Here is a 23,409-nt window from a genome sequence, read left to right on the forward strand (position 1 = left end):
GTATTCACTAGTCGGAGCATACTCAATTCAATCAAATGTTTCGGCTATTCAACGGGCCAATCTTTATGCGCCAGTTTGGACGTCACCTCAGACCTTCTCTAAGGTCTGGGATACGGCTCTCCATTCCTGTGGCTGTCGGATTGGTTTCCTATGAGTTACACCGTCCTGCCTTCATTTCGAACGAAGCATTCCATCCTATTGACACATCAATTCATGAGTTGAAGCCGGAGAAAGGTGCCGATACTTATGAGATGGGACTCTACGAGCTGTCTCAGGAGGAGATTGTGGATCAAAATGTACATTATCGTCACGAAAAAACCCACACTGGGAATTGGATCAAAAGATTGTTCTGGTACACGAAGTTTTTTGTGGAAGATTATGTTGTGGAACCAGTGGTTATATTTGGTCGCTTTGTCGAGCTTTCATGTATATTTGTGCCAGTGTTTTTATTGTATCCCATATGTTTTTTCGGTAAAAGGCAGAAAGGCCTGACGGTTCGTCTGGGGGCGCTAGCCTGGTACAGGATGTTACGATGGGCTGCCGAAACTGCAGGTGCTAGTTTCATCAAATTGGGCCAATGGGCAGCTCTGAGAACGGATATCTTTTCTAGGGAAATGTGTAACGAACTTGGGAATCTCCACTCAAACGCGAAAGCACACCTGCTTCGTGCTACTAAACGAATCGTATGCCAGCTGTTTGGAGGAATGCCTTTCGAAGAAATATTTGATGAATTTAATGATAAACCAGTGGGCGTTGGGGCTATTGCTCAGGTATATGTGGCCAAACTTTCACCAAAAGCTATACAACAAGCTAAAGACAACGATCGGGAACAGTGGAAAGCTAAATCTGATGCGTTCATTGACAAAATAATGGTCACAGAACATCAAGATCCCCTCACAACCAATCAAAAAGTCGCTATCAAGGTTTTGCATCCCAATGTCGATATCAATATCAATCGCGATTTGAAAATCATGTCATTTTTTGCAAATTGTATTGACGTCATCCCCACTATGGAGTGGTTATCTTTGCCAGACGAAGTTGATCAGTTTGCCATTTTGATGAGGCTTCAACTCGACCTTCGTATCGAGGCTCTCAACTTGGCTAAGTTCCGGGAAAATTTCAGAAGTCGATTGGATATACATTTCCCCAAGCCATACTTGAATTTCACAACACGTGATGTTCTCGTGGAGGAGTATATTTATGCTATTCCCATTCAAAAATTTTTGGATTTAAAAGAAAATCATGGGAAAAATCTTACGAAGGAAATCAGTGACAAAGGGCTTGATGCTTTCCTCAAAATGTTAATCCTTGACAACTTCGTTCACGCTGATTTGCATCCTGGTAACATGATGATTAGATTCTACAAAAACGAGCACTACAAGCATGAAAGGGAGTACAAGATTGTTAAACTGTCAAACGAAAGTGACTCAAATAGAGTCACAAAGGAATTGCTTCTGCTACCGATGTCGAAATGGGCAGACAAATTGAAGAAATTGTACAACCAGGGTTACCATGCTGAAATCTGTTTCTTGGATGCTGGTCTTGTTACAGAATTGCGTGCCGAAGATCGCCGCAACTTTATCGATTTGTTCAAGGCATTAGCTGAATTTGATGGTTATCGCGCAGGTGAACTCATGGTTGAACGGCTGCGCACTCCAGAAACGGTCATCAACAAAGAAATTTACGCTCTTAAAGTCGAGAAGTTGGTAGACCGCATGAAGGAACGTACGTTCACATTGGGCAGTATTTCAATTGGTGATTTACTCGACCAAGTGCTTGGAATGGTTCGCACCCATCACGTCAGAATGGAAGGTGATTTTGTTACCGTTATTGTTGCGATCCTCTTATTAGAAGGGATTGGTCGTCAACTTGACCCTGATTTGGACTTGTTTGCCAGGTTCGTATACGCTATCGTGTGGGGGTTTCCCACCGAAAATGACATCTACGGCGGGCTTACTAACTAATAGTGCATTACCTGTACTCAGACAATTAGGATTATCAAAAGAAGGGCGTGAACTTTTCAAAGACGAAGATCAGGCCAGTATGATCAAGGTGTGGTTGGCATTGGAGTTGAGACAAGTGATCAATGCTTCAGTACAAGACGTAAGTGATACTTCATTTTATCGAATGTGGAATTTTACTAACTGTTTTAAGATTCATCAACTCGTTAAGGCTGACATGTTGAGTCCCAATTATTAGACCGTTGAGAAGCATCCCGAGGTAACATTATGCACAATAAAGCTGTGAGCGAGCGTCAACGCATCCCCACCATTTAATCTAGAAGGGTACGTCACGATAAATGTAAGTGATGCATGCACCATAATTTGAGGGCTCCTTATGAAGATCCTTTGGGGCCCACGACATAAGGGATGTAGCTACTGCTGAGCTTTTCAACCAGAGCGCCGTGTATTCAGCTTGCAACTACGACCCTCAATATATAGAAGCGAAGTCTCGTCAATGAGCATTGCAGATTTATTTTCGAGTCGTGCGAAAACACCAGCGCAAGAGAATGTTTTTAATCAGCTTATACATGGTAAATTTTAATCTGAACAACCAACGCTTCAGTGGAAGGTCATACCGAAAATTTTAGTCTCTTGAAATAAAGCATTTGCTGATATTATTTAACTATCGAAGCATCAAACGAACTGTTTGGTACTGGAAAGGCTTAATCTTGATTCTCCGTGAATAAGCATGGATGTAACGGTTTATTTTTCTTGTTTTTTCTTTTTTTTTTTTTTTCGGCGCCCTTAGGAGGCAACCTCGGGGTTGAACCTGCACATTACGCAACGTCACATCTATCGACAACCACAGTGAGTTTCATCAAGTTGCCGTCACCAGTGCAAACTTAGGCATTGACGATGACACAAGGCTTCAATGGCACAGAGGCCAAGGGATGGACTCATGGGGTTGACCGACCGTATACTTTTTTTTCCCACGAGGTCCTGGAAGCCATTTCGACGAAAATTCGGTCCAGTAAGTCACTTGACCAAGACGTTCTACTTCCGAAGGTGATTTTGGGGCCAATCAAGTATCAAGACAACTTGGAACATTACGAAAACAACGAGACCGAAACTCTCCTTGATTCAACGCAACAAATACCTCGACCTTTAGTAATGGAATCTAATCCTGGGGTTTTTAGTGGATACTACATGGTTCCACCTTTGCTGTTCAACTTGAAGCTGAAAGACTCGTCCAATTTTACTCAGGTACACCAAGATCCAGCAATCCCTAAATTCGTTTTGCAAAATCATTTCGAAGTTGGTGAGTTTGCCTATTGCTTCGGAGGACTTTACACTGATGAGCTGGTGAGTTTGAGCAGGTTAGGAATACCAACCAACACTGATCTTTCAAGAATCCTGGTCTACCTTCCTTGCGATTTTCCACCGTTCATTGACCGACGACTTCTTTCTAATCCCTACCTCGTGCAAAACACTCATATGGTGAAGTTTTCGAAAATACGCAATACCTTTTCTTTTTTGAAGGATTTTTCTACGGAAAATGTCCCGTCTCACTATAGTGGTATGACAGCCGTTACAATTAGTGATCATCATGTCTTCTTTTATGGGGGATTCACGTTGAACACTGATAAGGTGACATTTGACCGAGGCCGTGAGCGCTGGCTTGTTTACAAATCAATTGACTTCAACCAAAATGGATACATTTTGGACGTGCTTACGATGTCATTTACCCTAATCAAACTTGATTTGAAACTGGAGCATAATCAATCTATCAATATGGCAAGAATTGGCCTGCTGATTTTTGCTTGCCCATGGAATCCTGATGTGTCAAACGAGCTTCCTGATCGCATGCCTCTGCCAATCTTCAGCGACTCTTCAACGCCGGCACCTCATGGCGCAAAATCGACGCAACAACTGAATAAAAGCTCCCCTGTTAGCTATTCACATGATGATGAGAGAACAGCTAGCTACAGTAAGTCTTCATCTACCGAAAACCAAGGACCGACGTTGTCACAGGCGCCTGTTGCTACATATGTAACGCAGAAGTCTATTCACCTGAACAAGAGTGGTTCTCTGAAGACATCACTGGATAACGACAAATCAACCTCCACGAAGCAAAAACCTTCTTTAGATGCGGAAGTGACCGACTCCGCGGATCTGATGAAACTTCTGGATCGTTCCCCAACCTCTGACAAGCTATCGAAGCGCATGCATAAAGCTTCTAGTTCCAATTCCATCTCATCGAGTGACGGGAAGAGCGATTTAGAGCGTTCTGGGTCAACTTTGACCAACGATTCAACGAACTCTTCGCTGAATGACAGTACAATCAGCAAGTATTTATCAGGGTTCCGTCTGCATCTGGCTAGCACAGTGACAAATGAAGCTCAATCCAAGGTTCTGAGTATGTTTTCCAAGCTGACGCGCATTTTCCATCGTCACCATGCGTCAAATACGAAATCTCCATTAGCAAAAGAGGTGCTGCTGCGCAGTGAAAGTCTGCGTCGTCGCCAACTGGATTCGAGGTCAAAACCTGTAGCGCATGAGAGACACAAACGCTACCCAAGCAACTCCCATAACTCGCTTCAACGTCAAAAGTCTCGAACCTCTACAGTCAGTACTGCGTCCACAGGGCTGCAAGAGTCTCCACAGCTGCCGCAAGCCATCCATGCTGCACCTTCGACACCTTCAACGATCAACATTCCATCGGAGGAACCTCTTGAAGATCACACACCCGCCCCGGCGCCTACAATTACGCCATCGAACGACACCAGCGAGGAATCAGGGATGATGCGTGCGCCAACAAATGAATCTACGAAGGCCAAACCTTCTATTGAGTCGGTGATAGGGAAGCCAAAAATATCCACACCCAAACCGAGAACTAATCCTGCTCCATTTTTGGAAGAAAGCGCGTTATTGAATACTCAGATTTTCACTTTGACGATGTATGTATTTGGTGGATTCGTACCACAAGTGGATGAGTTTGGCTACACTTACTATAAGGCGTCAAATGAAATGCTACGCATCGATTTGCCTTGTGAGGACAATCAGCGGGTCAAATTTGATTCAGAGGCTCTTGTGTGTCGTGTGGAGCAATCTCCCGGTCTGTTGTGGCCCCTGCCCCGAGGATATTTTGGAGGCACACTCATCAACAAGAACATTACGGGGAGCAAGTGTTCCAACAAGGGAACGGCTAAAACTACTTTCGGGCCCGGACCTACCTCTCATACCACCTCTGGAGGGCTTAGCGAAGATGAGTCGAATCACTCCCTCACACTAAAGGATAAGCGAATATTTATTCATGGGGGGGTTGATGAGAATTACAACCTGTTCAGTGATATATTTATTTATGACATTGAAAGTGGTTCATGGGAATTGATGAAAACATATATCTTTGATACGTATCAGCAGGACAAGTTGCCTTCAGATGACGAGCCTCCAACGAATTTCAAACGTGGTGACGAAAAGGCAAGTCCTCCAATCGTGGAAGCGGAATTACGAGCATGCCATCATTTTGCCATGTATCACACGCTGAAACAACAGGACTTGGTGATATTTTTTGGCGGCTTTCGGAACGAAACTTTACGTTACTATGATCAACTGCCGTACGAAAGTCCTAAATTTGATGTGCTGCGACTTAGCAGGTTTCCTATCATTGTTAACAACTCAAACTTGTTACAAGTCCCGGTATTGGATTTACGTACACAAACCTGGAGATATATGAAGTATTACTTCGAAGTCAAAGAAACTATAACGAATCAATTTGCGGACCAGGTGACAGGGCTACCTTATTTCTATGGGTGTCATATCAATAACTTCGGTGGTCACATATCGATCTACAAGAAGCAAATTACGTTATATCATGGGCTTTTCCATCTCTCACCTGTTCACCAAGCTGATATTGCAAAGTTAGACTCGAGATACCCATCCACTCAATCATTGTGGGGTGCAGTAAGTCGATTCAACTTTCCTAGCATGTAAGGAATTTTATTTACGAATTATGAGATAAGTTTACGTTTGAATGACAAGTAGTATTGTCGATTAATTTCGATACTGTATTGGCGTACACTGGGGTTAGTTGTCACAATGCTGGCGAGTGGCGGTGGGTCGCGCACCAATGGAAACCTCATCTTGAAAAATTGCGGCAACTTAAGAACCCACAAACATGTTCGGATTAGGAGGTTCCACGCCCCAAGTGTCGTCGCAACAGAAGCTTTCGGCTGCCGAAGCGGAGCTTGACATGGTCACTGGTATGTTCAACTCTTTGGTGAGACAATGCCATGCCAAGTGTATCAACAAGTCTTACAACAATGGTGAATTGGACAAGCAAGAATCGCTTTGTTTGGACAGATGTGTATCGAAGTATTTCGAAACCAACGTTCAGGTTGGTGAAAACATGCAACAATTGGGACAATCTGGTGCATTCATGGGCAGACAATAAGTACTTTGGCAAGTTTATTTGAGTTAGAATATATATACATGATTCAATCTAATCCCAAAGCATGGGAAAGACGAAGCTTAATTCCCTCCCAGCTGTTAAGCTTTGGTCGTACGTCTAACTCAACACCACTTGCAGTGGCATTCCCGTAAAAATCTATAACATAGTCAACCTCAACACCACACCGATTGATGCGCCAATCATGACGATCAAAAGGTTTGGGAAGTCCGAGAAAAGTCGATCGGAACCAGGCTCTCGGAGTCAACTTTTTCGAGTCTCCTTTGAATGACGTTAAAGTAATACCGCCACACTTTTTATTGGCATTCTCGATATTAGCCTTTTCCCACATCATAATGTGATTCCAAGTGCGTTCATTAACCACATTGTGGATAGGAACCACCGTTTTCATATCATCGGCATTGGGATTCCAGTTTTTTCGTTGCATGGCTTCGTAAAATTGTTTTTGAGACGGGTAGACCCAGTTCGTCCCTGAGCTGGTCCGAGGAATTGACGATATTTCCCTATCAGTAGGAAGGGCAACGTTCAGTTTGGTAACATCACCGATCAAATTGTCGATCTTTGTTGAATCACAACCTTCTGATGGAATCTCGACAGCTTCGGGGATCTCAACTTGGACGCTCAGGACCCAGGCGGCACGAGTAGCATGATCAACAGGGCATTTCGGCTCTTCTTTGACTGGTGGATGATCAACAGGGCACTGTGAAGCTGCCAGATGATCGATAGGACAATTTGCCAGCATATAGGTAATGGCTTTCGCGTAAGTGGTTAATTTGTGCGAAACATGCCACAGGACAGTTGAGGTTATCTTCTAATATAAATGGATACTTAAAATTACAAATTAAACTACACACCTCCGATTCAGTAAATCTTCTTCTTTTCGTCGATAGAGAATTCACCGGCACCCGCGTTAACAATGATCGCCAAACCACCAACAATTGACAAAGTTTGGAAGAATTCATATTTCAAAAAGTCTCTGTTGGAGTCATGAGCTGAATATCTCCAGAATTGGTTGACTAAGAAATTGTAGACAAACAAAAGCACGGTCAAAATAGCTGCAGCAAACTTGGTCTTGTACCCGACAATGATCGAGCCACAGGAGATAAAGCCGACAAGAATCACAAGAATTCTGCCAAACGACCACTTAGCAGAGAAAACGAACCCAAGGAATAACAAAATCAAAAGCAAGCGACCAGCGAGAAGAAAGTACTTTCGATTGTCTGTGTTGCTGAGTTGTGGTAATCCGGGCATATTCAAAGCCCGCTTGTCCCGAACGAGAGAATCAGAGAAAGCAAGAATAAGACCTCCCACGACCGAAAGGTTTCTAAGAATAAATTGACCATCAGTAATCAACCCATAAAATAAGCCTTGCAAAATCACCACAGAAACAAGCCCAATGGTGGCGTACATCGGCTGCTTTCTCATGACAAGCATAGTAGCACCACCGAACATTACCACCACGTTTGAGAAAAGGAACAACACGGTTAACCACCACCAGATTTTTCTATAGCCGTGCAAGTAATATACCTGGTCGCTCCATTGTGAAATAATTCTCAATGCATCTTCGTAGAAGGTGGCGACAATGAATGAACGACCAATGGCAGGAACGTAGGGTTTCAACACGTGGAAGTATTGGTCGAGCGAGTCCTCTACCTTCTTCGAGAAGTCCTCAAATTGTTCGATTGGGGACTTTGAAGGACCTCCAACAGCAGCCGCAGCAGCCAGAGGAGGAACCTGGGGCATGCCAAACTGGTTGTTGAATTGGTTCGGACCACGGTATGACATTTTCAATAGAGAATTGAAAGCTTTCGCGAGAACTGTCTTTTTTTATACGTATGGTCTGTACACGTTTACACGCACTGACGCGTTAAAGGCCACGTACCATATTTAGTGATGTGGAGAAACTGTGGAGAGTATGGTCAGTTCAACCAGATAATAGAATGAGGATGACGAAGAAAGAACACATCATTCACAAGTGAAATAAGTCTTAGTATAAGTTGGAATCATGGCAAGAGGTCGAGTTAATGATCGATTAACGAACTACACTAGCGTCCTAATTTAGTGGCACGATGCACCTCAATTAGGGACTCTGAAGTAGGTACCCGCCCATGACTTAACAAAATGAATTGTGGAGATGAAGATTTTGGAGTTTAAAAATAAACTCCAATTTGAATATCGATTTCGTGCAATAAGCCGTAAACCATTCCTTCAACAATTACTTCTGTATAAGACTATCGTTATTCACTTCTAATCACTGGATGGACAACTAGCACTTGTGAGCGATCTTCACCCAACCTAAAATTTCTGGCAAACAAAGCCTAAAATAAATGTTGCGCTTAGATTAACGAGCAGCCATACCACGTTTGATTGTTGATAGTTGAGTTTCAATCTTGACTCCTGATGATTCTCTTACTACGTGGTGTATGTTTTCGTCACCACACGGCTCAGATCGTAATAAGCAGAGCACGACTTGACTGGCATTTATTGATCTGCATTTATCATAGAATCCCCGTGGTCAGTCAAAAGACTTGCAAAACAAAACCTTTCATGAGCACATAGCTTGCCATTTCACTACATGCATGCTTGTACTTCCTGGAAGAAAATGTTTCGGACCCCATGTGTATATTAAAATTCACATCTCGTTACGTTTCCTCAATCTATCATTGCCGTGACGCCGAACTTCCTGATCCATAAGTTCACGAATGCGATGACTCCCAACTATCGCAAGCGCTAGCACACTTTCTAGACGATCAACGGGCATTTTGTTCTCCAACATCAACAACGCCAACTTTTCTGAAGTTCCAATAACTCCGACAGTTAACCCGCTCATATCTTTTTCTTCGAGGTTGTTGAGATCCAAAAGTACATTCGTATCTTGTAGTCCTGCGGACACAGCAGAGATATAGTCGTACATAGCAATGCCAGCGTCAATTAATGCAAGAGTCATCGCATTGACTAGAGTTCCCAATAGACCCCCATCTTGCGCTAGAACGGTAAGGTCTAACTTGATAAGCGTTCGTGGGTATAAGTGGGTCATGATACTTTGATCGAACGTTCTTTCGAGCGTGGTGACAAGCTCTTGCACTTGGCGATCAGACTTACCTCGCTTTCGTCTTTCAAATGTCGAAAAGTTTGTCACATTGACATTGACCTCTATCGTACACTCATTCAGTTGCAGCAGTTGCTTAGGTTCCATGGGGCCTTGTACTAAGCAAACCACCTTGGTGTTTCCTTGCTCCACATAACTGGATCCGTCTGCCAGATTAGGATGCGTATTAATATGGCACTCAAAACGTCTTAACTCATTCCATCGTCTCCCGTCAAGTCTTAATCCTTCTGGGGAATAAAGCTCCATTGGTATATCACTTCTGCGATGCCACTCACCGCGCGCGTTTTTGCGAGCTAAGTGCACTCTAACAATTCAGTGGGCCTTATTTACAGCACTTAACTTTTGAATAGAAATTCTTATTTCTCTATAAAGAGCGAATAATCTCACTGAGAATCCAACAATTTGTCAAAAAGAATAAAACGGACGAATATACCAATCCGGAATCAAAATTCAGAACTCCCAAGAACTCCAAGTTGTAGGCGTTGTTGAGCCATAATGCCTGTGTCAAAACCCACGCCCCTACCATGACAAACCCTTTAACCCGCGATATTTTTGCATCACCTATTACTCCAGGTAGAAATATCAAAAACCAGATAAAGTATTGACTGGTCATTACTTTGTTGAAAGTAACAAATGCAAAAGTTTGAAGAAATAAACATGCTTGTAGTCTATTCCAGAATAAAAGAGGAATAAGCAAACCAGAGATTGCAATTTGAGGAATGAACGCCAACGACTCCACCGAAAAAGACGATATTTGTTCCTCACCCGCAATCGCCGACTTGTAATACAACAACACATTGTATACTGAAAAGTTGTGCCGGTGGTCTAAACGTTGAAAGTGGTACAAGTATGTTTCATACAAGAAGTCGTACCCGTACTGCTTGTACATCATCCAATTGAGAATCGCAACGACACCCACTGTAACAAGCCCATAGCGGATGGCTTTGACATTCATCCATTTAATAGGATTACTAGACTGCGTAATATAGCAAATTGCTGTGGGCAAATAAATGATCGGATAGAGCTTGAAGTGAATAGCCAAGCCTAACAAAATCGCAGAAATGAGCTCTTGGGATGATAGAGTGTAGACAAATGCCATGACCAAAACCGTGAGTACTGATTCGGCGCTTCCACGAGTACTAATGGCTATCACCATTGGGTTAAGAAGCCAAATCGCCGCCAGAAAAGTATTTTTTGTAAGCATGTATATCAAATAGCCTGTTGCCAAATCAAAAGCAACGAAGACTAATTTTCCCCAAGAGTAAAACCACAAATGATTCGGAGTCATTAACCACGCGAGCATTGGGGTGTATCGATAGGTTTCACGGTTGTATGGCGACAGCCCATGGACCACGTATTTCGCAGCATCCGAGAACACAAGGTAATCAATGTCAGTATACTTAACTGTCATATAAGCATCTTGGTATATTCCAAATAGAAAGAATCCAACCCGTAGAATAGTGGCTGCCAAAAATAGTTGTCCGAGTGTAAGCTTCTTCATACGCATGCTAACCAGGTTGGTCGCGCGCACTTGGCTTGTGTGTCAATCGAGTTATGGATCAAGAAGAAGTTTACGTCAACTTTCTCAATTACGATTGGAACAACTTTCCTGAATATCAAGAGGGGCTTAATGAAATTTTACTGAACTATCAAGAGAATTTGCGCGAGCAAGATCCTACGGCCACAATACTGGCATTGGATCTTCAACAGCTCACCGACCAAGCGAAGGTGTTTTTCTTTTGCCTGAAGAACGATCAGATCATCGAGTTAGAGGAGTATCGCGCTTGGGAACGCCAATGGGGAGATCGTTATCGCAAACTGAAGAAGATTGAGGAGATTCAACCGGAAGAATCTCGTGCTTCGACCCAAGATGAACAACCATACAGCTCAAATTATCAAAATGTTGTTGAGCTTATTTTAGCCGGTAAAGAAGTGCCTGGGATAAAACAAATCCCTGACACAGTTCTACTGGATCAAAAGAGTACGGCTCAAGTCCAACAACGAAAGAAGCCATGGGAATCATGAATATATTACGCGATTATCTATAAGTTTTCCTTTTAATTAATGTAAGAACCTCATCACTGCTTCGAAAGCAGCCAACGCTGCAGCATTTGCTGGGAATGAACGCAATATCGAAGGTACAAACCCACGAGTGAATCCCATGAGTCCCTTTTCCTTGTAAATGGCGTTGACCGCATCGATCCAGCGGGGGTATTTCTTTTCACTTCGAATAGGACTGTCAGTCATAATCGTTTGTTTAACAACGTCTGCTGGGTAAGCGAATATCCAAAACACAGTGGCCGACAATCCTCCTGACCAGAAGTTAATCAGCGGCTTCAGCAAGTTTGTGTTGTTTTCGAAATACTGTGTGAATAACTCATATGACCCCCACCAAAAAATGAAATTCGTCCGGAATACCATCGTGGCAAACAACCCACTATAGATGCCCCGGATTCCGCAAGTGTGGTATAATTTCCGGGCAACATCAATAGGCCCATTGTAGATTTTTGTCTTCGCGTCGTACTGAACTTGAAGTCTTGCTTTAAATTGTTCAACTGGCGCAGCTACAAATGACACTGTCCAACCCGACCCAAGCCCAGCAATTACGTGACCGCTCAATGGTAGCTTCTCGTCATTCTGATAAAAATTTTCTTTCAAAAGACGCCTGTACAAATGTAGCGATCCTAACATGACGGAATCCATGAAAACCCAACCAATCAATGGGGGTGTGAACCCTTTATAAAGACCCGTAACACCTTCCTTACGAAGAGTTTGAAGCACACAGTCCATGGGTCCCTTGAATCTTCCCACCTCATCTGTTTGTAACCTCACCTTGATGGTATCAAATGGATGCCCCACAACGTTCTTCATTACCCCAGAAAACATACCTGCAACAAACCCAAGGTATTTGGGCGGTGCATTCTTGGAGTGCTCGAGCTCAAGATCTATAATATTCTCTTCCTTGTCAACCACAGGTAAACTCATGTTGGATGACGTGCAGGCTCAACCCTCTATATAAATTTTCAACGGGCCGTTAACGGCTTCCACCATCGACGCGGTGATGCTTAAGAAAAAAAAGAAAAGAAGAATCAATAAGTATTCATGTCAATCGTAAAGTTCAACTGTTCAATAGCTACATACTCTAGGTATTCTCTTGATCAGGAGATTCGCCAATGTCGTTTTCGATCCAATTCCGAGCTTCTTTCACACTGTTTTCCGGCGAGATTTGGATCTTCTTGTCAACCAACTTGCCGTCCTTAAAAATCCAGTGAGATCTCTTAGTTCCGCTAGGCGATTTCTTAGCTCCTAAAACCTCAATCAATTGCTTTTTTGGATCACACCATAAATCATAATTCAACAGATACTTGTTAATGAAGTTAGTTTGAGCTTTAGGGGTGTCAGCACTCAAGCCAAATACCTTTACGCCGTGCTTTTCATAAAAGTCATGATTGTCACGGAAACCTTGAGCTTGTCTTGTACAACCGGGAGTGCTGGCTTTGGGGTAGGAAAATACGATATTGTATTTGCTGCCGGTAATCTCCTCCTTAGTGCTGATTTCCTTACCGTCTTGATTTACCAACTTGATGTCAGGAATCTCGTCACCAACTTCAATTTCTTCAGTACCCTTTCCATCATCATCATCCTCATCTCCATCATTTTCGACCCCGGCCTCGCCCTTTTCCCCATCGGTGATTTTCAATTCCTCAGGCTTTTTAGAGTCCTCAATAAGCTCCTCTTTTTCACCATTCTCTCTTTCCTTCTTCGATTCAATGGCGACAGCATCTAACTCAGGTTCGGCAAATTCGTATTTACCATCGACGGCGTCATCCTCACCATCCTCCAGCACTTCCTTTTTGGCCTTCTTCTTCTTTCCAACGTCGCTAGACGCGGTCAGTCTTTTTACCAGGCCTTGTGCTTCCAGAGCCTTCGTCGATTCTTGAGTGGAACTTCTCAGAGATCTTCTTAATTCAACCATTGATTTAACTGCAATTTGTTAAAATTGACTGATTGCTCCTAGCCACAATTTAAGTGCAAGGGGTGGAGTCAATTCCCCCGCGCGGGAGGTGGGGGACGCAAGCCAATTCAGGCGGCCCGCTCGGAGTCGCAACATATTACTAAGGACTGGAGTTTAGCCCTGTGCTTAGACGACGCCAATTGCTAACTTGTTTTGGCGACATTGGGTATGGACCCCTAAAGGCATTACCTTTGTATGGAGGGGGTTTAAAAGCGGAAGTAGTTCATTCTTTAACGAAGTGCTGACGATCTCTTATAGAGTTAATTGTGTTGGTCAATTGAGTCTTCTCCAATATTCTACGCTTTGAAGCATCCTTACTTTTACAAAAATTCATCCCCATCACTTCTTTTTTTTCGCATTGCGAGCACGACTCGAGTGGTTTCGATTGTTGAGTTACTCCCCTAAATGTCTCAATCACACCAATCAAATAATAATGATGGTAGTGAATGGCAAGAGATACCACTTGAGTGTTGTTCACTGGCAGAATTGATGGACACCAGGTGTCACATCATGAAATTCCAGAACAATAAGACCGTGGACATTGTCAAAGACTTCACCAAACCGGTTCGTCTTCATCGTAAAGACCCTCGAAACATTCAGTTTCAATTGAGTCGAAAAGAGATCGACGAGAGGGCCCGTGCAAATCCTGATGAGAAAGTTCTTGAAGAGGTACCCGAGGAAATGGATGTGAGTCAGGTTGCCCCTGATGGTGGCGGACGCCGCAAGCAGCGAAACTTCTTCAAGCGTAAAACTCGACAGGTGACAGTAATGGATGAGGAAAAGCGTAAGTTGCGATATGAAGAGTTTTATCCATGGGTGATTGAAGACTATGATGCGAGAAACGTTTTTGTCGGTAACTACGAGGCCGGTCTGTCTGACTCGCAGCATGTATTATTTGTGTTCGACAAAGACGGGTTTAAGATGGTGCCGGCAGAAAAGGTGTACAGATTCACCCCCCGGAACAAATACGCCACATTGACTTTAGAAGAAGCAGAAGAAAAAATGGAGAATCGTGGTGCGGTCCCACGCTGGTTAATGAAGAGATTGGGCGATGAAAATCAGCAGTCAACTGACAAACGGTTTGTAAAAGGTACCCTGCCGCTGCTGACGTCTATTCGTATGCGCACAGTTCTGGGTGAAACGGCAAATAGTCGCGATCTGGACCATGATGATTTAGATTTTGATGAAGAATTTGCGGATGATGAAGAAGCCCCCATTATGGATGGCGACGAAGAAGAAAACAAATTGAGCGAACAAAAAATCAAAAAGGAAATGCTCAAAGCAAATGCATTTGATGAAATGGAGGGTGTGGACGATTTATTCGGTGAACTGGAGGATGAGAGAAAGGTCGATAAAGAGGGCAGAAAACTCAAAAAGGTGTTGACCAAGACGGAGGGTGCCGTGTACGAAAGTGACGAAGATGACAACCCCTACTTGTCCAAGCTGGATCTTGAGCTGGACTCTGATGACGAAACCATGGTCAAGCAGGAGCCAACCGATGCCATGATGACCGGTGGGGAGTCTGCGCGTCCCCGTGTTGTATTCGGTCACAACTTAGGTGACGGCATATTCTCAATCAGAGCCACACCCCAAATACTTCGGGCGTTCCCGCAAGGGCAATGGTCATCTGTGGGTCGGAGATTACCTTCAATTGCTGAGGTCATGAAAAATCGCGAAAACCTGCCTACTCCCATAGACTTGAATCTGGCTGGCCCTGACAATAAACTTGTTACTATCAAGGAAGTGTTAGACATTGTCCGTGGAAATCCTTTGACTACGAAGGAATTATTAACAGGTCTCAAGTCGCGAGTGAACGCACATAAAGATAATAAGCAGCGCATTATTGCTATTGTCAAGCAAAATCTCAAGCTTCAGGATGGCAAACTTGTACTTAGGGAAGGAATGTAATGTATGTAATGTATGGAACTAAGCGACTTCAACTATCTTGTCATCATCATCAGACTCGATTTCTATATTTTCCTCCTCGGGAGCTTCGTCACGTTGAAGCATTTGCACCAATCGGTCGCATAAGTCAGCAACATCCTCATTTTCTACGGCTTTGTGAAGCTCACGGATGATACTGTAAACGGACTTGCTTCTAAGGTACTCTCTTCCTTGACGTGTGGTACAGAGCAAAAGAAGGGACTCAAGATGAGTGCAGATGATGGAAGCTTCGGGCTCTCGCTTTTTGTCGGCATCGAGCAATTGCAACTCCTCGGGTAAATCGAACATTTCGTCCTCATCTATTTCCTCGGGTCCGGCAAGAGGTAGAAGAATGTAAGGTAACAAATTAATCTTCTCGTCACTCAAAAGTTTCATATGGGCATTGGTGTCGAATAGCGAGTTCTTTATGGTGGAAGCAACGCCTTCCCTTCTGATTTTCGACTTGTGGAATTCCGTGAAAACCAAAAGCTTTTGAAGCGGTACCACGCCATCGTATTGTTGTTCTGTAATGAAAAACAGTCTGCCTTGGTTGAATCTGGATATGTCTGCAAAAAAGTAAGCCAAATAATCAAATTCAGCAGCAGGGTTGAGTGAGCGGTCATGCCCCTTGACAAAACAATCCATCAAGCTATCGATGATGGTCCCGGACGGAAACGTCTCCGACGTTGGCATGGTCATGTCCAATATCTTGTTGATGGCATCATTCTTTGCAAGGTTGGTTAATAAAATGCACATTAAATCAGCATGAGTGTTCTTGACGTTACAAATTTGCAAGGCCAACCAGTTAAGGTAGTCTTCATCTTCGACTATCAAGTCACGAATAGTAACGTCTTCACATAAGTTTGCCAAAATAGTAAGGGCATCGGTGACCACCTGCTTGTCAAACACTTCTTGGGACAATCTTTTGAGATCTTTGATGGGCTCATATTGATTATTCGAGAACACCGCCTTGTGAGGGCCTTGAGAAAATCCAACTAAATTGTTGATAGCAAGTTGAATTACAGCCGGATGAGTAGAATGGAGGAATTCCACTAATTCAATGAGCTCAGGAGATGATGACATTGCCGCGAATTCTATTACTCATCGCATCAATTTGTTCTGTGCGCACTTACTATACTATCGATCGAAGCCGATCGAATCGAATTAAGATTCGTAAAGTTGTTTGATGTTAACTACTTAGCAAATTGGTGAAACCAACAAATTTGATCTGACAATGCCTTTTCCGCAGCGTACTTCACCACGGGGTCCTTCATGTCACCCCTGCAAGCAAAGCCGTGAGAAACTCCCAGGAACAAATCAACCTGATAACGAGCACCAATTTCGGCCAACGCCTTCTCCGCTTCGAATCTAGCATCAGCGGGGAAAATGGGGTCTACCTCAGCACATGAGAAAAGGAGAGGCTTGGTAACAGCTTTGACATCGTCAATAGTGACAAACGATGGGTGAGCACCTGCGCCAGCATCCAACAAGCCATCCTTAGCCAAATTCAAAACAACGTATTTGGCGCCGAAGCAGTAACCAATACCACCAACAAAAGTAGGCTTAAGTTCTTCTCTGATTTTCTTTAAGAATCCGTTGACAATGGGGGTGGTAATTTCTTGAGTGTGGTTTTGCAACCAGGGACCCAAATCACCGTGCTCAGCAGGAACCGGATCACCCTTCAAAATATCAGGGATCAATACCTGATAGCCAGCCTTCGAAATTTCATCGGCAATGAGCAAAGTGTTATTGTACTTGTGACCGTAAATATCAGTCAAAATCACCACAATTTTCTTTCCCGAGCCCACAGAGTAAGTGTCCAAGCCACCAATTTGAGAGTGACTACCCTGGGGGGCACCTTCGTGGAAGTTAGTTTCTAAACAGCAAGGACCGCAAGCAGAAGCCATTTGTAATGTAGTTGAGTAGGTGCGGGAAGTTCAGGGAGCCTGCAATCATTTATACCGAGCCGACAGGGACAGCGTTAAATGCAGGATTACTTCATAAAGGACTAATGCGGGGAAATTGAATTGTGAATGTGATTCAACAAAGTTAGTAATTGATATCGGTACTCTGATGAGTCGCCACTATATATCCGGTCCTATGTGACTGAACTTGTACGTCGCTTACACATGTTGTTGATATGGCTTAGCCCTGCACAATGGTACAGGGTGTCGAGATCGTGCGCACGTTGCGTCAATGAAAATAGGTACAATTATAATTATTTTGTGAATACTAATGCTAAGTAAAATGGTAATTATTGGGAATTTCCATCTGGATCCCTGTCAGCCTCTCTTCAAGGTCAAGCCAATTAATGTTGCTGTATTGAGATTTCAGTGAAAATTCTGCTTTGAACTCATCAATTTTGTTCTCAAGAACAAGCACGCAAATGGCGTCATACCCCCCCGCACCGGGAACAACCCCGCCAATACACCCAGAGAGCCCTGAACAAGCGTCTAATAAGTCGGTTTGCTCAGAAGGTTCGATGGCGGCACCTGATTTCTGTGTCATTTCACGAATCCAACGGCGTATATCGGCAATATTCGACGAGAGCTCCAAGATTAATGGACTCGTTTTACCAGTTACAGACTTTTCATATGCGACCAGATCCGCATCAGCTAGTTCTTGAAGCTTTGTCAACGAGGCCATAAATCGTTCATTGGCGTCGTTGAGTTGTGTGTAGATCTCCAAAGCTTCTGCGGATTTATCTTTCTTCCATTGAAGCACCTGTGACACTAATTTAGGAGTGTTACTTCCTCCGGACACGTCACCCATTAACAACTTAATACGAGGCGGCAAGCTGATAGGTTCGTGACCAAACTTCCATGGCCGATCGCAGATAGATTTCACCTCAGAAGGCTTGTTGATTGCAGACTCGACAAGTTTGGGATCAAATCTTTGGAATTTGATCGACCCATAAACAGCTGCCGCAACGTCAAAACCCGAACCAATTTTTCCTTGTGCCAGGCAATGAGCTACCTGGGCAATATTGTGTAAGAGGTCTTTCTGCTTACCAATATCTGGGACAAACTCTCCGAGTAATGCTGCAGACACGACCACCACAAGACCTGCCGATGAACCAAGGCCCGTTTTAGGAACATTGTTGATTTCCTTGTCATGGAAGTAGAACTTTTGGGATCCATTAGACGATTGTTTGATCAATTCACTAGGGGCATGGAACCCTGCGTCCAGGTAGATAGTAATGTCGAATGCAACCGGGTCTACATCACCCCAATAGTTCCACACCGTGACAAGAGTCGCTTCCAAAAACGGGTTTGTTCTCCCTTGGATCTCATGCGCTTCCCAACCATGATCTGAACGAATTAGCTTGTATACCCACAATCCCTGTTCAAATTGAGGCGACTTCACTGTTACTTTTGAGTGGTCCTGGCTTTTTGTGGAAGTCACCACCAGATGCATACATGCTGAAAGTGCTGTAACATACGCTGAGTATTGTGGATCAATCACCAAATAGCCGCCCGCCAATAACGCCTTCCCTGGTGCCGAGTATGCTCGCATAGTGGGTGCCTCTTCGAACTAATCTTCGCGCGAGTAAACCTCTTAAAACAAATTGTACAACAGGACCTAGCAATGTCGCTGTTGCAACATCGACTCTCTTTAATTCTCATGTTTCATTTTAAAGTAGCTTATTCTATATTTTTTGTTGAGAGATCACTATGAAGAAACGACTACGAATCAATCTACTCTTGATGCGCGTTGAAAATTACATATCTTCATGAGTGATTTGGAAACACTCCAAAAGACTATGACCATTGGGGTCATTGGTCTTGGCGATATGGGTGTCCTCTATGCTCGAAGATTTTCAGAAGCTGGATGGAACGTTGTTGGGTGTGATCGAGAAGAGTTGTATGAAGAAACGAAAAAGAAGTTTTCCCTGGAATTGTTCAAGATTGAAAAGAACGGCCATTATGTGCTGCGTATTTCTGATTACATTATTTATTCCGTTGAAGCAGAGAATATCAACAAGATTGTTTCATTATATGGACCGCTGACAAAGTTTGGGGCAATTGTTGGTGGACAAACAAGTTGCAAAACTCCAGAGATCCAAGCGTTCGAAAAGCATTTGCCCTCTGACACAGAAATTATATCATTGCACTCCATGCATGGACCCAAGGTCAATACTACAGGACAACCTTTAGTTATCATCCAGCACCGCGCCAGCGATGCTTCACTTGAGTTTATAAATCACCTTGTGAAATGCTTGAACTCTAAGGTGGTGTATTTGACGGCTGCCCAACATGATAGAATTACCGCTGATACACAGGCTGTGACTCATGCCGCCTTTCTTTCTATGGGCGTTGCTTGGAAAAATTCCAACCAATACCCTTGGGAAACTCCCCGGTGGATAGGCGGTTTGGAAAATGCAAAGACCAACATCGCTATACGGATATACTCCAACAAGTGGCATGTATACGCTGGTCTTGCAATCACCAACCCTGCTGCTCATGATCAGGTATTACAATATGCTAAGCTGACGACAGAGCTTTTCAAGTTGATGATTGCTGGTAAGAGGGATGAGCTCCGGGATCGTTTGTTCAAAGCGAAAGAATTTGTCTTCAATCTGGTTGATCACAACAACTTGTTGCTAGACGATGATTTATTGCAGAAGTTTAGTCTTTCTAAAGTTCCTCCAGAAGGCCGTCAACCCAATTCGCATTTATCATTGCTAGCTATTGTTGATTCGTGGTTCAATCTTGGTATCATTCCTTATGATCATATTATTTGCCTGACACCTTTGTTTCGGATATTTTTGGGGGTCACTGAATACGTATTTTGCACCCCTAACTTGTTGGAGGAACTGATTGATTACGCAGTGCAAGACACCTCTTTCCGAACAGATGATCTTGAATTCACCATCGCTGCTCGGAATTGGCTGAGCATTATTCGCTTTGGAAATTTCGAGCTTTACAAAAATGAGTTTGTTCAAACGCAAAAGTTTTTTGAACCAATGTTTGCCAGCGGTAACGCTGTAGGGAACGAAATGATTAAAACCATTTTGGACCGGGTGAAGGAGCGTGAAGCCCATGCCTAGATCGTCAGTCTTCATTAATATGTACCTAACATTAACCATGCATTATAACTGCTCCTCCTTAATCACATCCATCAACCAATCTAACCCTTCGTGCAAACCTTCTCCTTTAATGGCACTACTGGCCACGATACTCCAACTGCGGTCCTTTAATTCTGTCAAATTGAGAGCCATCGACACCTCAGCTGCGGTCATTGCTCCAGGTTGATCCTGTTTATTAGCGAACACTAACAACGCCGAGTCTAATAATTCTTCTTCCTTCAACATCATGTGCAATTCTTTAGAAGCAACATCAATACGCTCTTTGTCGGTGGAATCAACAACGAATATGACTGCGGCTGTATTCGAGTAATAGCATCGCCAGTAGGGTCGGATAGATGTCTGTCCACCCAAATCCCAAATGTTAAGAGTCAAATTTTTGTACTTGAGAGTTTCAACATTGAATCCGATTGTCGGCTTCGTGGTCACAACTTCACCCATCTGAAGACGATAGAGAATGGTGGTCTTCCCAGCACCATCAAGTCCCAAAATCAATATTCTGATTTCTTTGGAGGCTCCCCACACCTTTCCGAAGATGTTGGCAAAACTAAACGTTTGTCCCATGGTGTTTGGTTTGCGTGCCACTGATTTTTTAATGACGTAGCGCTTGCGCGTACAAATTCAACCACTTCAGCGCGACGAATTCAAGATACACGGGGATGACTCGTTACTCGATAATAGCTGCAAACTCGATAGTGTGACAAGAAGAGTGCCTTGAATGAAGAACTGTAGGCTTGCTTGATTGAATCAAAATGCGGTCAGTGAGTTAGTTAGTTGTCTTACTTGATTAGATAACTATCTATCGACGAATGCTTTCGAGCTCAATTTGCTGTTAGTTGTGTCTCAAATTACAACCTTTGCTATCTACAGATAGCTCTAATAGAATGTACTCATGTATCAATTATAATTGTCTATGGGACACTTTTCGCTTGAACTCACTCCAGAAAAAACCCCCAAACATGTCGCCTCGAGGTATCTTAAGAAATAAGGATGAAGTGGATCACCGCCCTTTTGAAGAGCAACTTGATCGTCAAGAGGTTGTTCGAAATACTATTCTAAATTCCCAAATGCATTCAGACCCCAACAAAACTGTCGCTGAGAAACCAGAGGCGGAGGCTGAAGCAAACGAGCATTTGAAATGGGACGAGATCAATTTGTACAAAACAGAGCAGGAAAAGGCGGCAACAATGAAAATTGATGAACCCAAAACTCCTTACGAGGGTGGGTTCAATCCGCAGGGCGAATACTATCAACAGGACGAAGACCAAGAGGATGATATTCCTGAATTCCAACTTGGGAAGGGCGAGGCTGACGACCTGGAGCAATCGCTCTATGGGAGCAAAATCTTGCCTCGGGAAGAAGGCGATGAAGTGGAAGAGGAAGAAGAGGAAGAAGAACGCCCACTCACAGCTGAGGAGCGCCACAAGAAATTTGAGGAGATGCGTAAAAAGCACTACCACATGAAGGCAAAACCATTGTCTCGCCATTACGACTATACCAAAGAACCGGATGAATAAATCAGCAATATATATAATCTTACTTGAAAACTCTCATCTTGCCAGCGACACCAACTTCATTGGCAATAGCAACGAAGTCAGCTTTAGCAGAATCACCAGTCTTAGAGCCCAAAGTGGAAACGAAGGACACCAACTTTTCGTCATCGAGGGCTTCCAAAATGTCTTCGACGTCTGCGTCAATGGCGCCACGGTCACCAGACATATCGGCGGTAGCACCACGAATGGCTCTCTTGTTCTTCTTCTTCGCGGCCTTGGCAGCTTCCTTCGCCTTCTTTTTGTCAACCTTACTGGCAGCGGCAGCGGCAGCAGCCGCTTCTTCTTCAGCTTTCTTTTTGGCCGCTTCTTCGGCAGCTTGTCTCGAACCAGCTTCTCTCTCCCACTTCTTTCTTTCCTTTTCCTTCTTGATGGCTTCCTTGAACGCCTTGATACGAGGATCTTCAGAGTAAGCCCGTTCAACAAGGTCAATGATTCTCTTGTTGTCTTCTTGCTTCAATTTCTTTCTGTTGGAGATGTTCTTTCTTTCGATGTATCTCTTGTGGTCCCGGTTGGCAGTGTCATCAGGAACATCCTCATCCTTGAATTCGAAGGTTTTCCAAGAATCAAACTTGCCCCAAGCCGAATAGAAGTTATCAACTTCTTCCTTCGTGGAATCAGCGTTTCCCAACGGGGGCATAGGACCCTTCTTCAGGAATCTCGATTCGGCTTCAAAGACAGGGCCCCAAGCTTCATAAAAGTCGTATTGCGACTTAGCGGGAGGGGGAAGGACGTCAGCATTTTCATCAACCGAGTCAAACTGCCTTCTTTGAGTGGGATCCAACATGGTCTCGAAGGCTTTCTGAATGATTTTGAAGAAACCATCTTGTTCCAAGCCACCCGAAGCAGACTTCTTATCAGGGTGGTGCTTCAAAACCTGCTTTCTGTGGGCCCGACGGATCTGATCTTCGGTAGCTCTCCATCTCAAGTGGGAAATCCCCAAAACAGCGTATAAGTCTGCCTCCTTCCAGTCTCTAGGGTCCCAGTTGAGTAATTCCTCATCTTGTTCTTCGTCCCCAAGATCTTCGTCTTCGTTTTCTTCGACCTTAGTCACGTTCTTTTCGGCTTCGATCTTCTCATGTTCGGACCAAGTGTGGCCTCTGAGAGTCCGCAGAGCGTGGGCAAGGAAATACCGACCGACCGGCTCAATGGGACGGCGAATGGGTTCAGCGTAAGCTGAAACAGCAGAAAACCCTTCAGAGTTGGACGCAGGCAACACAATCATGGATAATGTGATGAGATGATTTTTAGTCGCAAGAAAAATTGTTCAAGTACTGTTTCACGCTAACAGACAAGGAAAATTTGTCAACAGGTA

At 43.8% G+C, this 23,409-nt stretch overlaps 18 protein-coding genes across 18 annotated transcripts; 7 read left to right on the forward strand and 11 right to left on the reverse strand. All coding sequences in view use genetic code 12, as the record gives it.

The window, feature by feature from the left end:
- Positions 1-65: 65 nt before the first annotated feature.
- Positions 66-1,964, forward strand: DIURU_002816 (uncharacterized protein; the record flags this gene model as incomplete). Its single annotated transcript, XM_034155509.1, has 1 exon — positions 66-1,964. One exon carries the CDS (start codon positions 66-68, stop codon positions 1,962-1,964), a length of 1,899 nt encoding a protein of 632 aa, XP_034012347.1.
- An 894-nt stretch (positions 1,965-2,858) lies between these two features.
- Positions 2,859-5,936, forward strand: DIURU_002817 (uncharacterized protein; the record flags this gene model as incomplete). Its single annotated transcript, XM_034155510.1, has 1 exon — positions 2,859-5,936. The coding sequence occupies one exon, from the start codon at positions 2,859-2,861 to the stop codon at positions 5,934-5,936; it is 3,078 nt and encodes a 1,025-aa protein (XP_034012348.1).
- Positions 5,937-6,120: 184 nt separating this feature from the next.
- TIM10 (protein transporter) lies at positions 6,121-6,396 on the forward strand (the record flags this gene model as incomplete). The annotated part of the gene is made up of 1 exon (XM_034155511.1): positions 6,121-6,396. One exon carries the CDS (start codon positions 6,121-6,123, stop codon positions 6,394-6,396), a length of 276 nt encoding a protein of 91 aa, XP_034012349.1.
- Positions 6,397-6,439: 43 nt separating this feature from the next.
- CYT2 (cytochrome c1 heme lyase) lies at positions 6,440-7,153 on the reverse strand (the record flags this gene model as incomplete). Its single annotated transcript, XM_034155512.1, has 1 exon — positions 6,440-7,153. One exon carries the CDS (start codon positions 7,151-7,153, stop codon positions 6,440-6,442), a length of 714 nt encoding a protein of 237 aa, XP_034012350.1.
- Positions 7,154-7,272: 119 nt separating this feature from the next.
- Positions 7,273-8,154, reverse strand: ERV29 (Erv29p; the record flags this gene model as incomplete). Its single annotated transcript, XM_034155514.1, has 1 exon — positions 7,273-8,154. The coding sequence occupies one exon, from the start codon at positions 8,152-8,154 to the stop codon at positions 7,273-7,275; it is 882 nt and encodes a 293-aa protein (XP_034012351.1).
- An 889-nt stretch (positions 8,155-9,043) lies between these two features.
- Positions 9,044-9,766, reverse strand: DIURU_002821 (exosome non-catalytic core subunit; the record flags this gene model as incomplete). Its single annotated transcript, XM_034155515.1, has 1 exon — positions 9,044-9,766. The coding sequence occupies one exon, from the start codon at positions 9,764-9,766 to the stop codon at positions 9,044-9,046; it is 723 nt and encodes a 240-aa protein (XP_034012352.1).
- A 118-nt stretch (positions 9,767-9,884) lies between these two features.
- Positions 9,885-10,676, reverse strand: DIURU_002822 (glycosylphosphatidylinositol-alpha 1,4 mannosyltransferase I; the record flags this gene model as incomplete). Its single annotated transcript, XM_034155516.1, has 1 exon — positions 9,885-10,676. The coding sequence occupies one exon, from the start codon at positions 10,674-10,676 to the stop codon at positions 9,885-9,887; it is 792 nt and encodes a 263-aa protein (XP_034012353.1).
- A 398-nt stretch (positions 10,677-11,074) lies between these two features.
- DIURU_002823 (uncharacterized protein) lies at positions 11,075-11,545 on the forward strand (the record flags this gene model as incomplete). Its single annotated transcript, XM_034155517.1, has 1 exon — positions 11,075-11,545. One exon carries the CDS (start codon positions 11,075-11,077, stop codon positions 11,543-11,545), a length of 471 nt encoding a protein of 156 aa, XP_034012354.1.
- A 36-nt stretch (positions 11,546-11,581) lies between these two features.
- DIURU_002824 (uncharacterized protein) lies at positions 11,582-12,505 on the reverse strand (the record flags this gene model as incomplete). Its single annotated transcript, XM_034155518.1, has 1 exon — positions 11,582-12,505. One exon carries the CDS (start codon positions 12,503-12,505, stop codon positions 11,582-11,584), a length of 924 nt encoding a protein of 307 aa, XP_034012355.1.
- A 157-nt stretch (positions 12,506-12,662) lies between these two features.
- DOT5 (thioredoxin peroxidase) lies at positions 12,663-13,496 on the reverse strand (the record flags this gene model as incomplete). The annotated part of the gene is made up of 1 exon (XM_034155519.1): positions 12,663-13,496. The coding sequence occupies one exon, from the start codon at positions 13,494-13,496 to the stop codon at positions 12,663-12,665; it is 834 nt and encodes a 277-aa protein (XP_034012356.1).
- A 444-nt stretch (positions 13,497-13,940) lies between these two features.
- On the forward strand, positions 13,941-15,443 carry TFG1 (transcription factor IIF subunit; the record flags this gene model as incomplete). Its single annotated transcript, XM_034155520.1, has 1 exon — positions 13,941-15,443. One exon carries the CDS (start codon positions 13,941-13,943, stop codon positions 15,441-15,443), a length of 1,503 nt encoding a protein of 500 aa, XP_034012357.1.
- Positions 15,444-15,461: 18 nt separating this feature from the next.
- Positions 15,462-16,541, reverse strand: HGH1 (Hgh1p; the record flags this gene model as incomplete). The annotated part of the gene is made up of 1 exon (XM_034155521.1): positions 15,462-16,541. The coding sequence occupies one exon, from the start codon at positions 16,539-16,541 to the stop codon at positions 15,462-15,464; it is 1,080 nt and encodes a 359-aa protein (XP_034012358.1).
- Positions 16,542-16,651: 110 nt separating this feature from the next.
- DIURU_002828 (uncharacterized protein) lies at positions 16,652-17,365 on the reverse strand (the record flags this gene model as incomplete). The annotated part of the gene is made up of 1 exon (XM_034155522.1): positions 16,652-17,365. One exon carries the CDS (start codon positions 17,363-17,365, stop codon positions 16,652-16,654), a length of 714 nt encoding a protein of 237 aa, XP_034012359.1.
- A 331-nt stretch (positions 17,366-17,696) lies between these two features.
- On the reverse strand, positions 17,697-18,974 carry ERG8 (phosphomevalonate kinase; the record flags this gene model as incomplete). Its single annotated transcript, XM_034155523.1, has 1 exon — positions 17,697-18,974. The coding sequence occupies one exon, from the start codon at positions 18,972-18,974 to the stop codon at positions 17,697-17,699; it is 1,278 nt and encodes a 425-aa protein (XP_034012360.1).
- A 217-nt stretch (positions 18,975-19,191) lies between these two features.
- Positions 19,192-20,508, forward strand: TYR1 (prephenate dehydrogenase (NADP(+)); the record flags this gene model as incomplete). Its single annotated transcript, XM_034155525.1, has 1 exon — positions 19,192-20,508. The coding sequence occupies one exon, from the start codon at positions 19,192-19,194 to the stop codon at positions 20,506-20,508; it is 1,317 nt and encodes a 438-aa protein (XP_034012361.1).
- A 42-nt stretch (positions 20,509-20,550) lies between these two features.
- ARL1 (Arf family GTPase) lies at positions 20,551-21,108 on the reverse strand (the record flags this gene model as incomplete). Its single annotated transcript, XM_034155526.1, has 1 exon — positions 20,551-21,108. One exon carries the CDS (start codon positions 21,106-21,108, stop codon positions 20,551-20,553), a length of 558 nt encoding a protein of 185 aa, XP_034012362.1.
- A 395-nt stretch (positions 21,109-21,503) lies between these two features.
- Positions 21,504-22,061, forward strand: DIURU_002832 (uncharacterized protein; the record flags this gene model as incomplete). Its single annotated transcript, XM_034155527.1, has 1 exon — positions 21,504-22,061. The coding sequence occupies one exon, from the start codon at positions 21,504-21,506 to the stop codon at positions 22,059-22,061; it is 558 nt and encodes a 185-aa protein (XP_034012363.1).
- Positions 22,062-22,080: 19 nt separating this feature from the next.
- ZUO1 (zuotin) lies at positions 22,081-23,319 on the reverse strand (the record flags this gene model as incomplete). Its single annotated transcript, XM_034155528.1, has 1 exon — positions 22,081-23,319. The coding sequence occupies one exon, from the start codon at positions 23,317-23,319 to the stop codon at positions 22,081-22,083; it is 1,239 nt and encodes a 412-aa protein (XP_034012364.1).
- Between the last annotated feature and the right edge of the window lie 90 nt (positions 23,320-23,409).

Source organism: Diutina rugosa (genome assembly GCF_008704595.1).
Source record: "Diutina rugosa strain CBS 613 chromosome Unknown scaffold7_size311281, whole genome shotgun sequence".
Taxonomy (NCBI): Eukaryota; Fungi; Ascomycota; class Pichiomycetes; order Serinales; family Debaryomycetaceae; genus Diutina; species Diutina rugosa.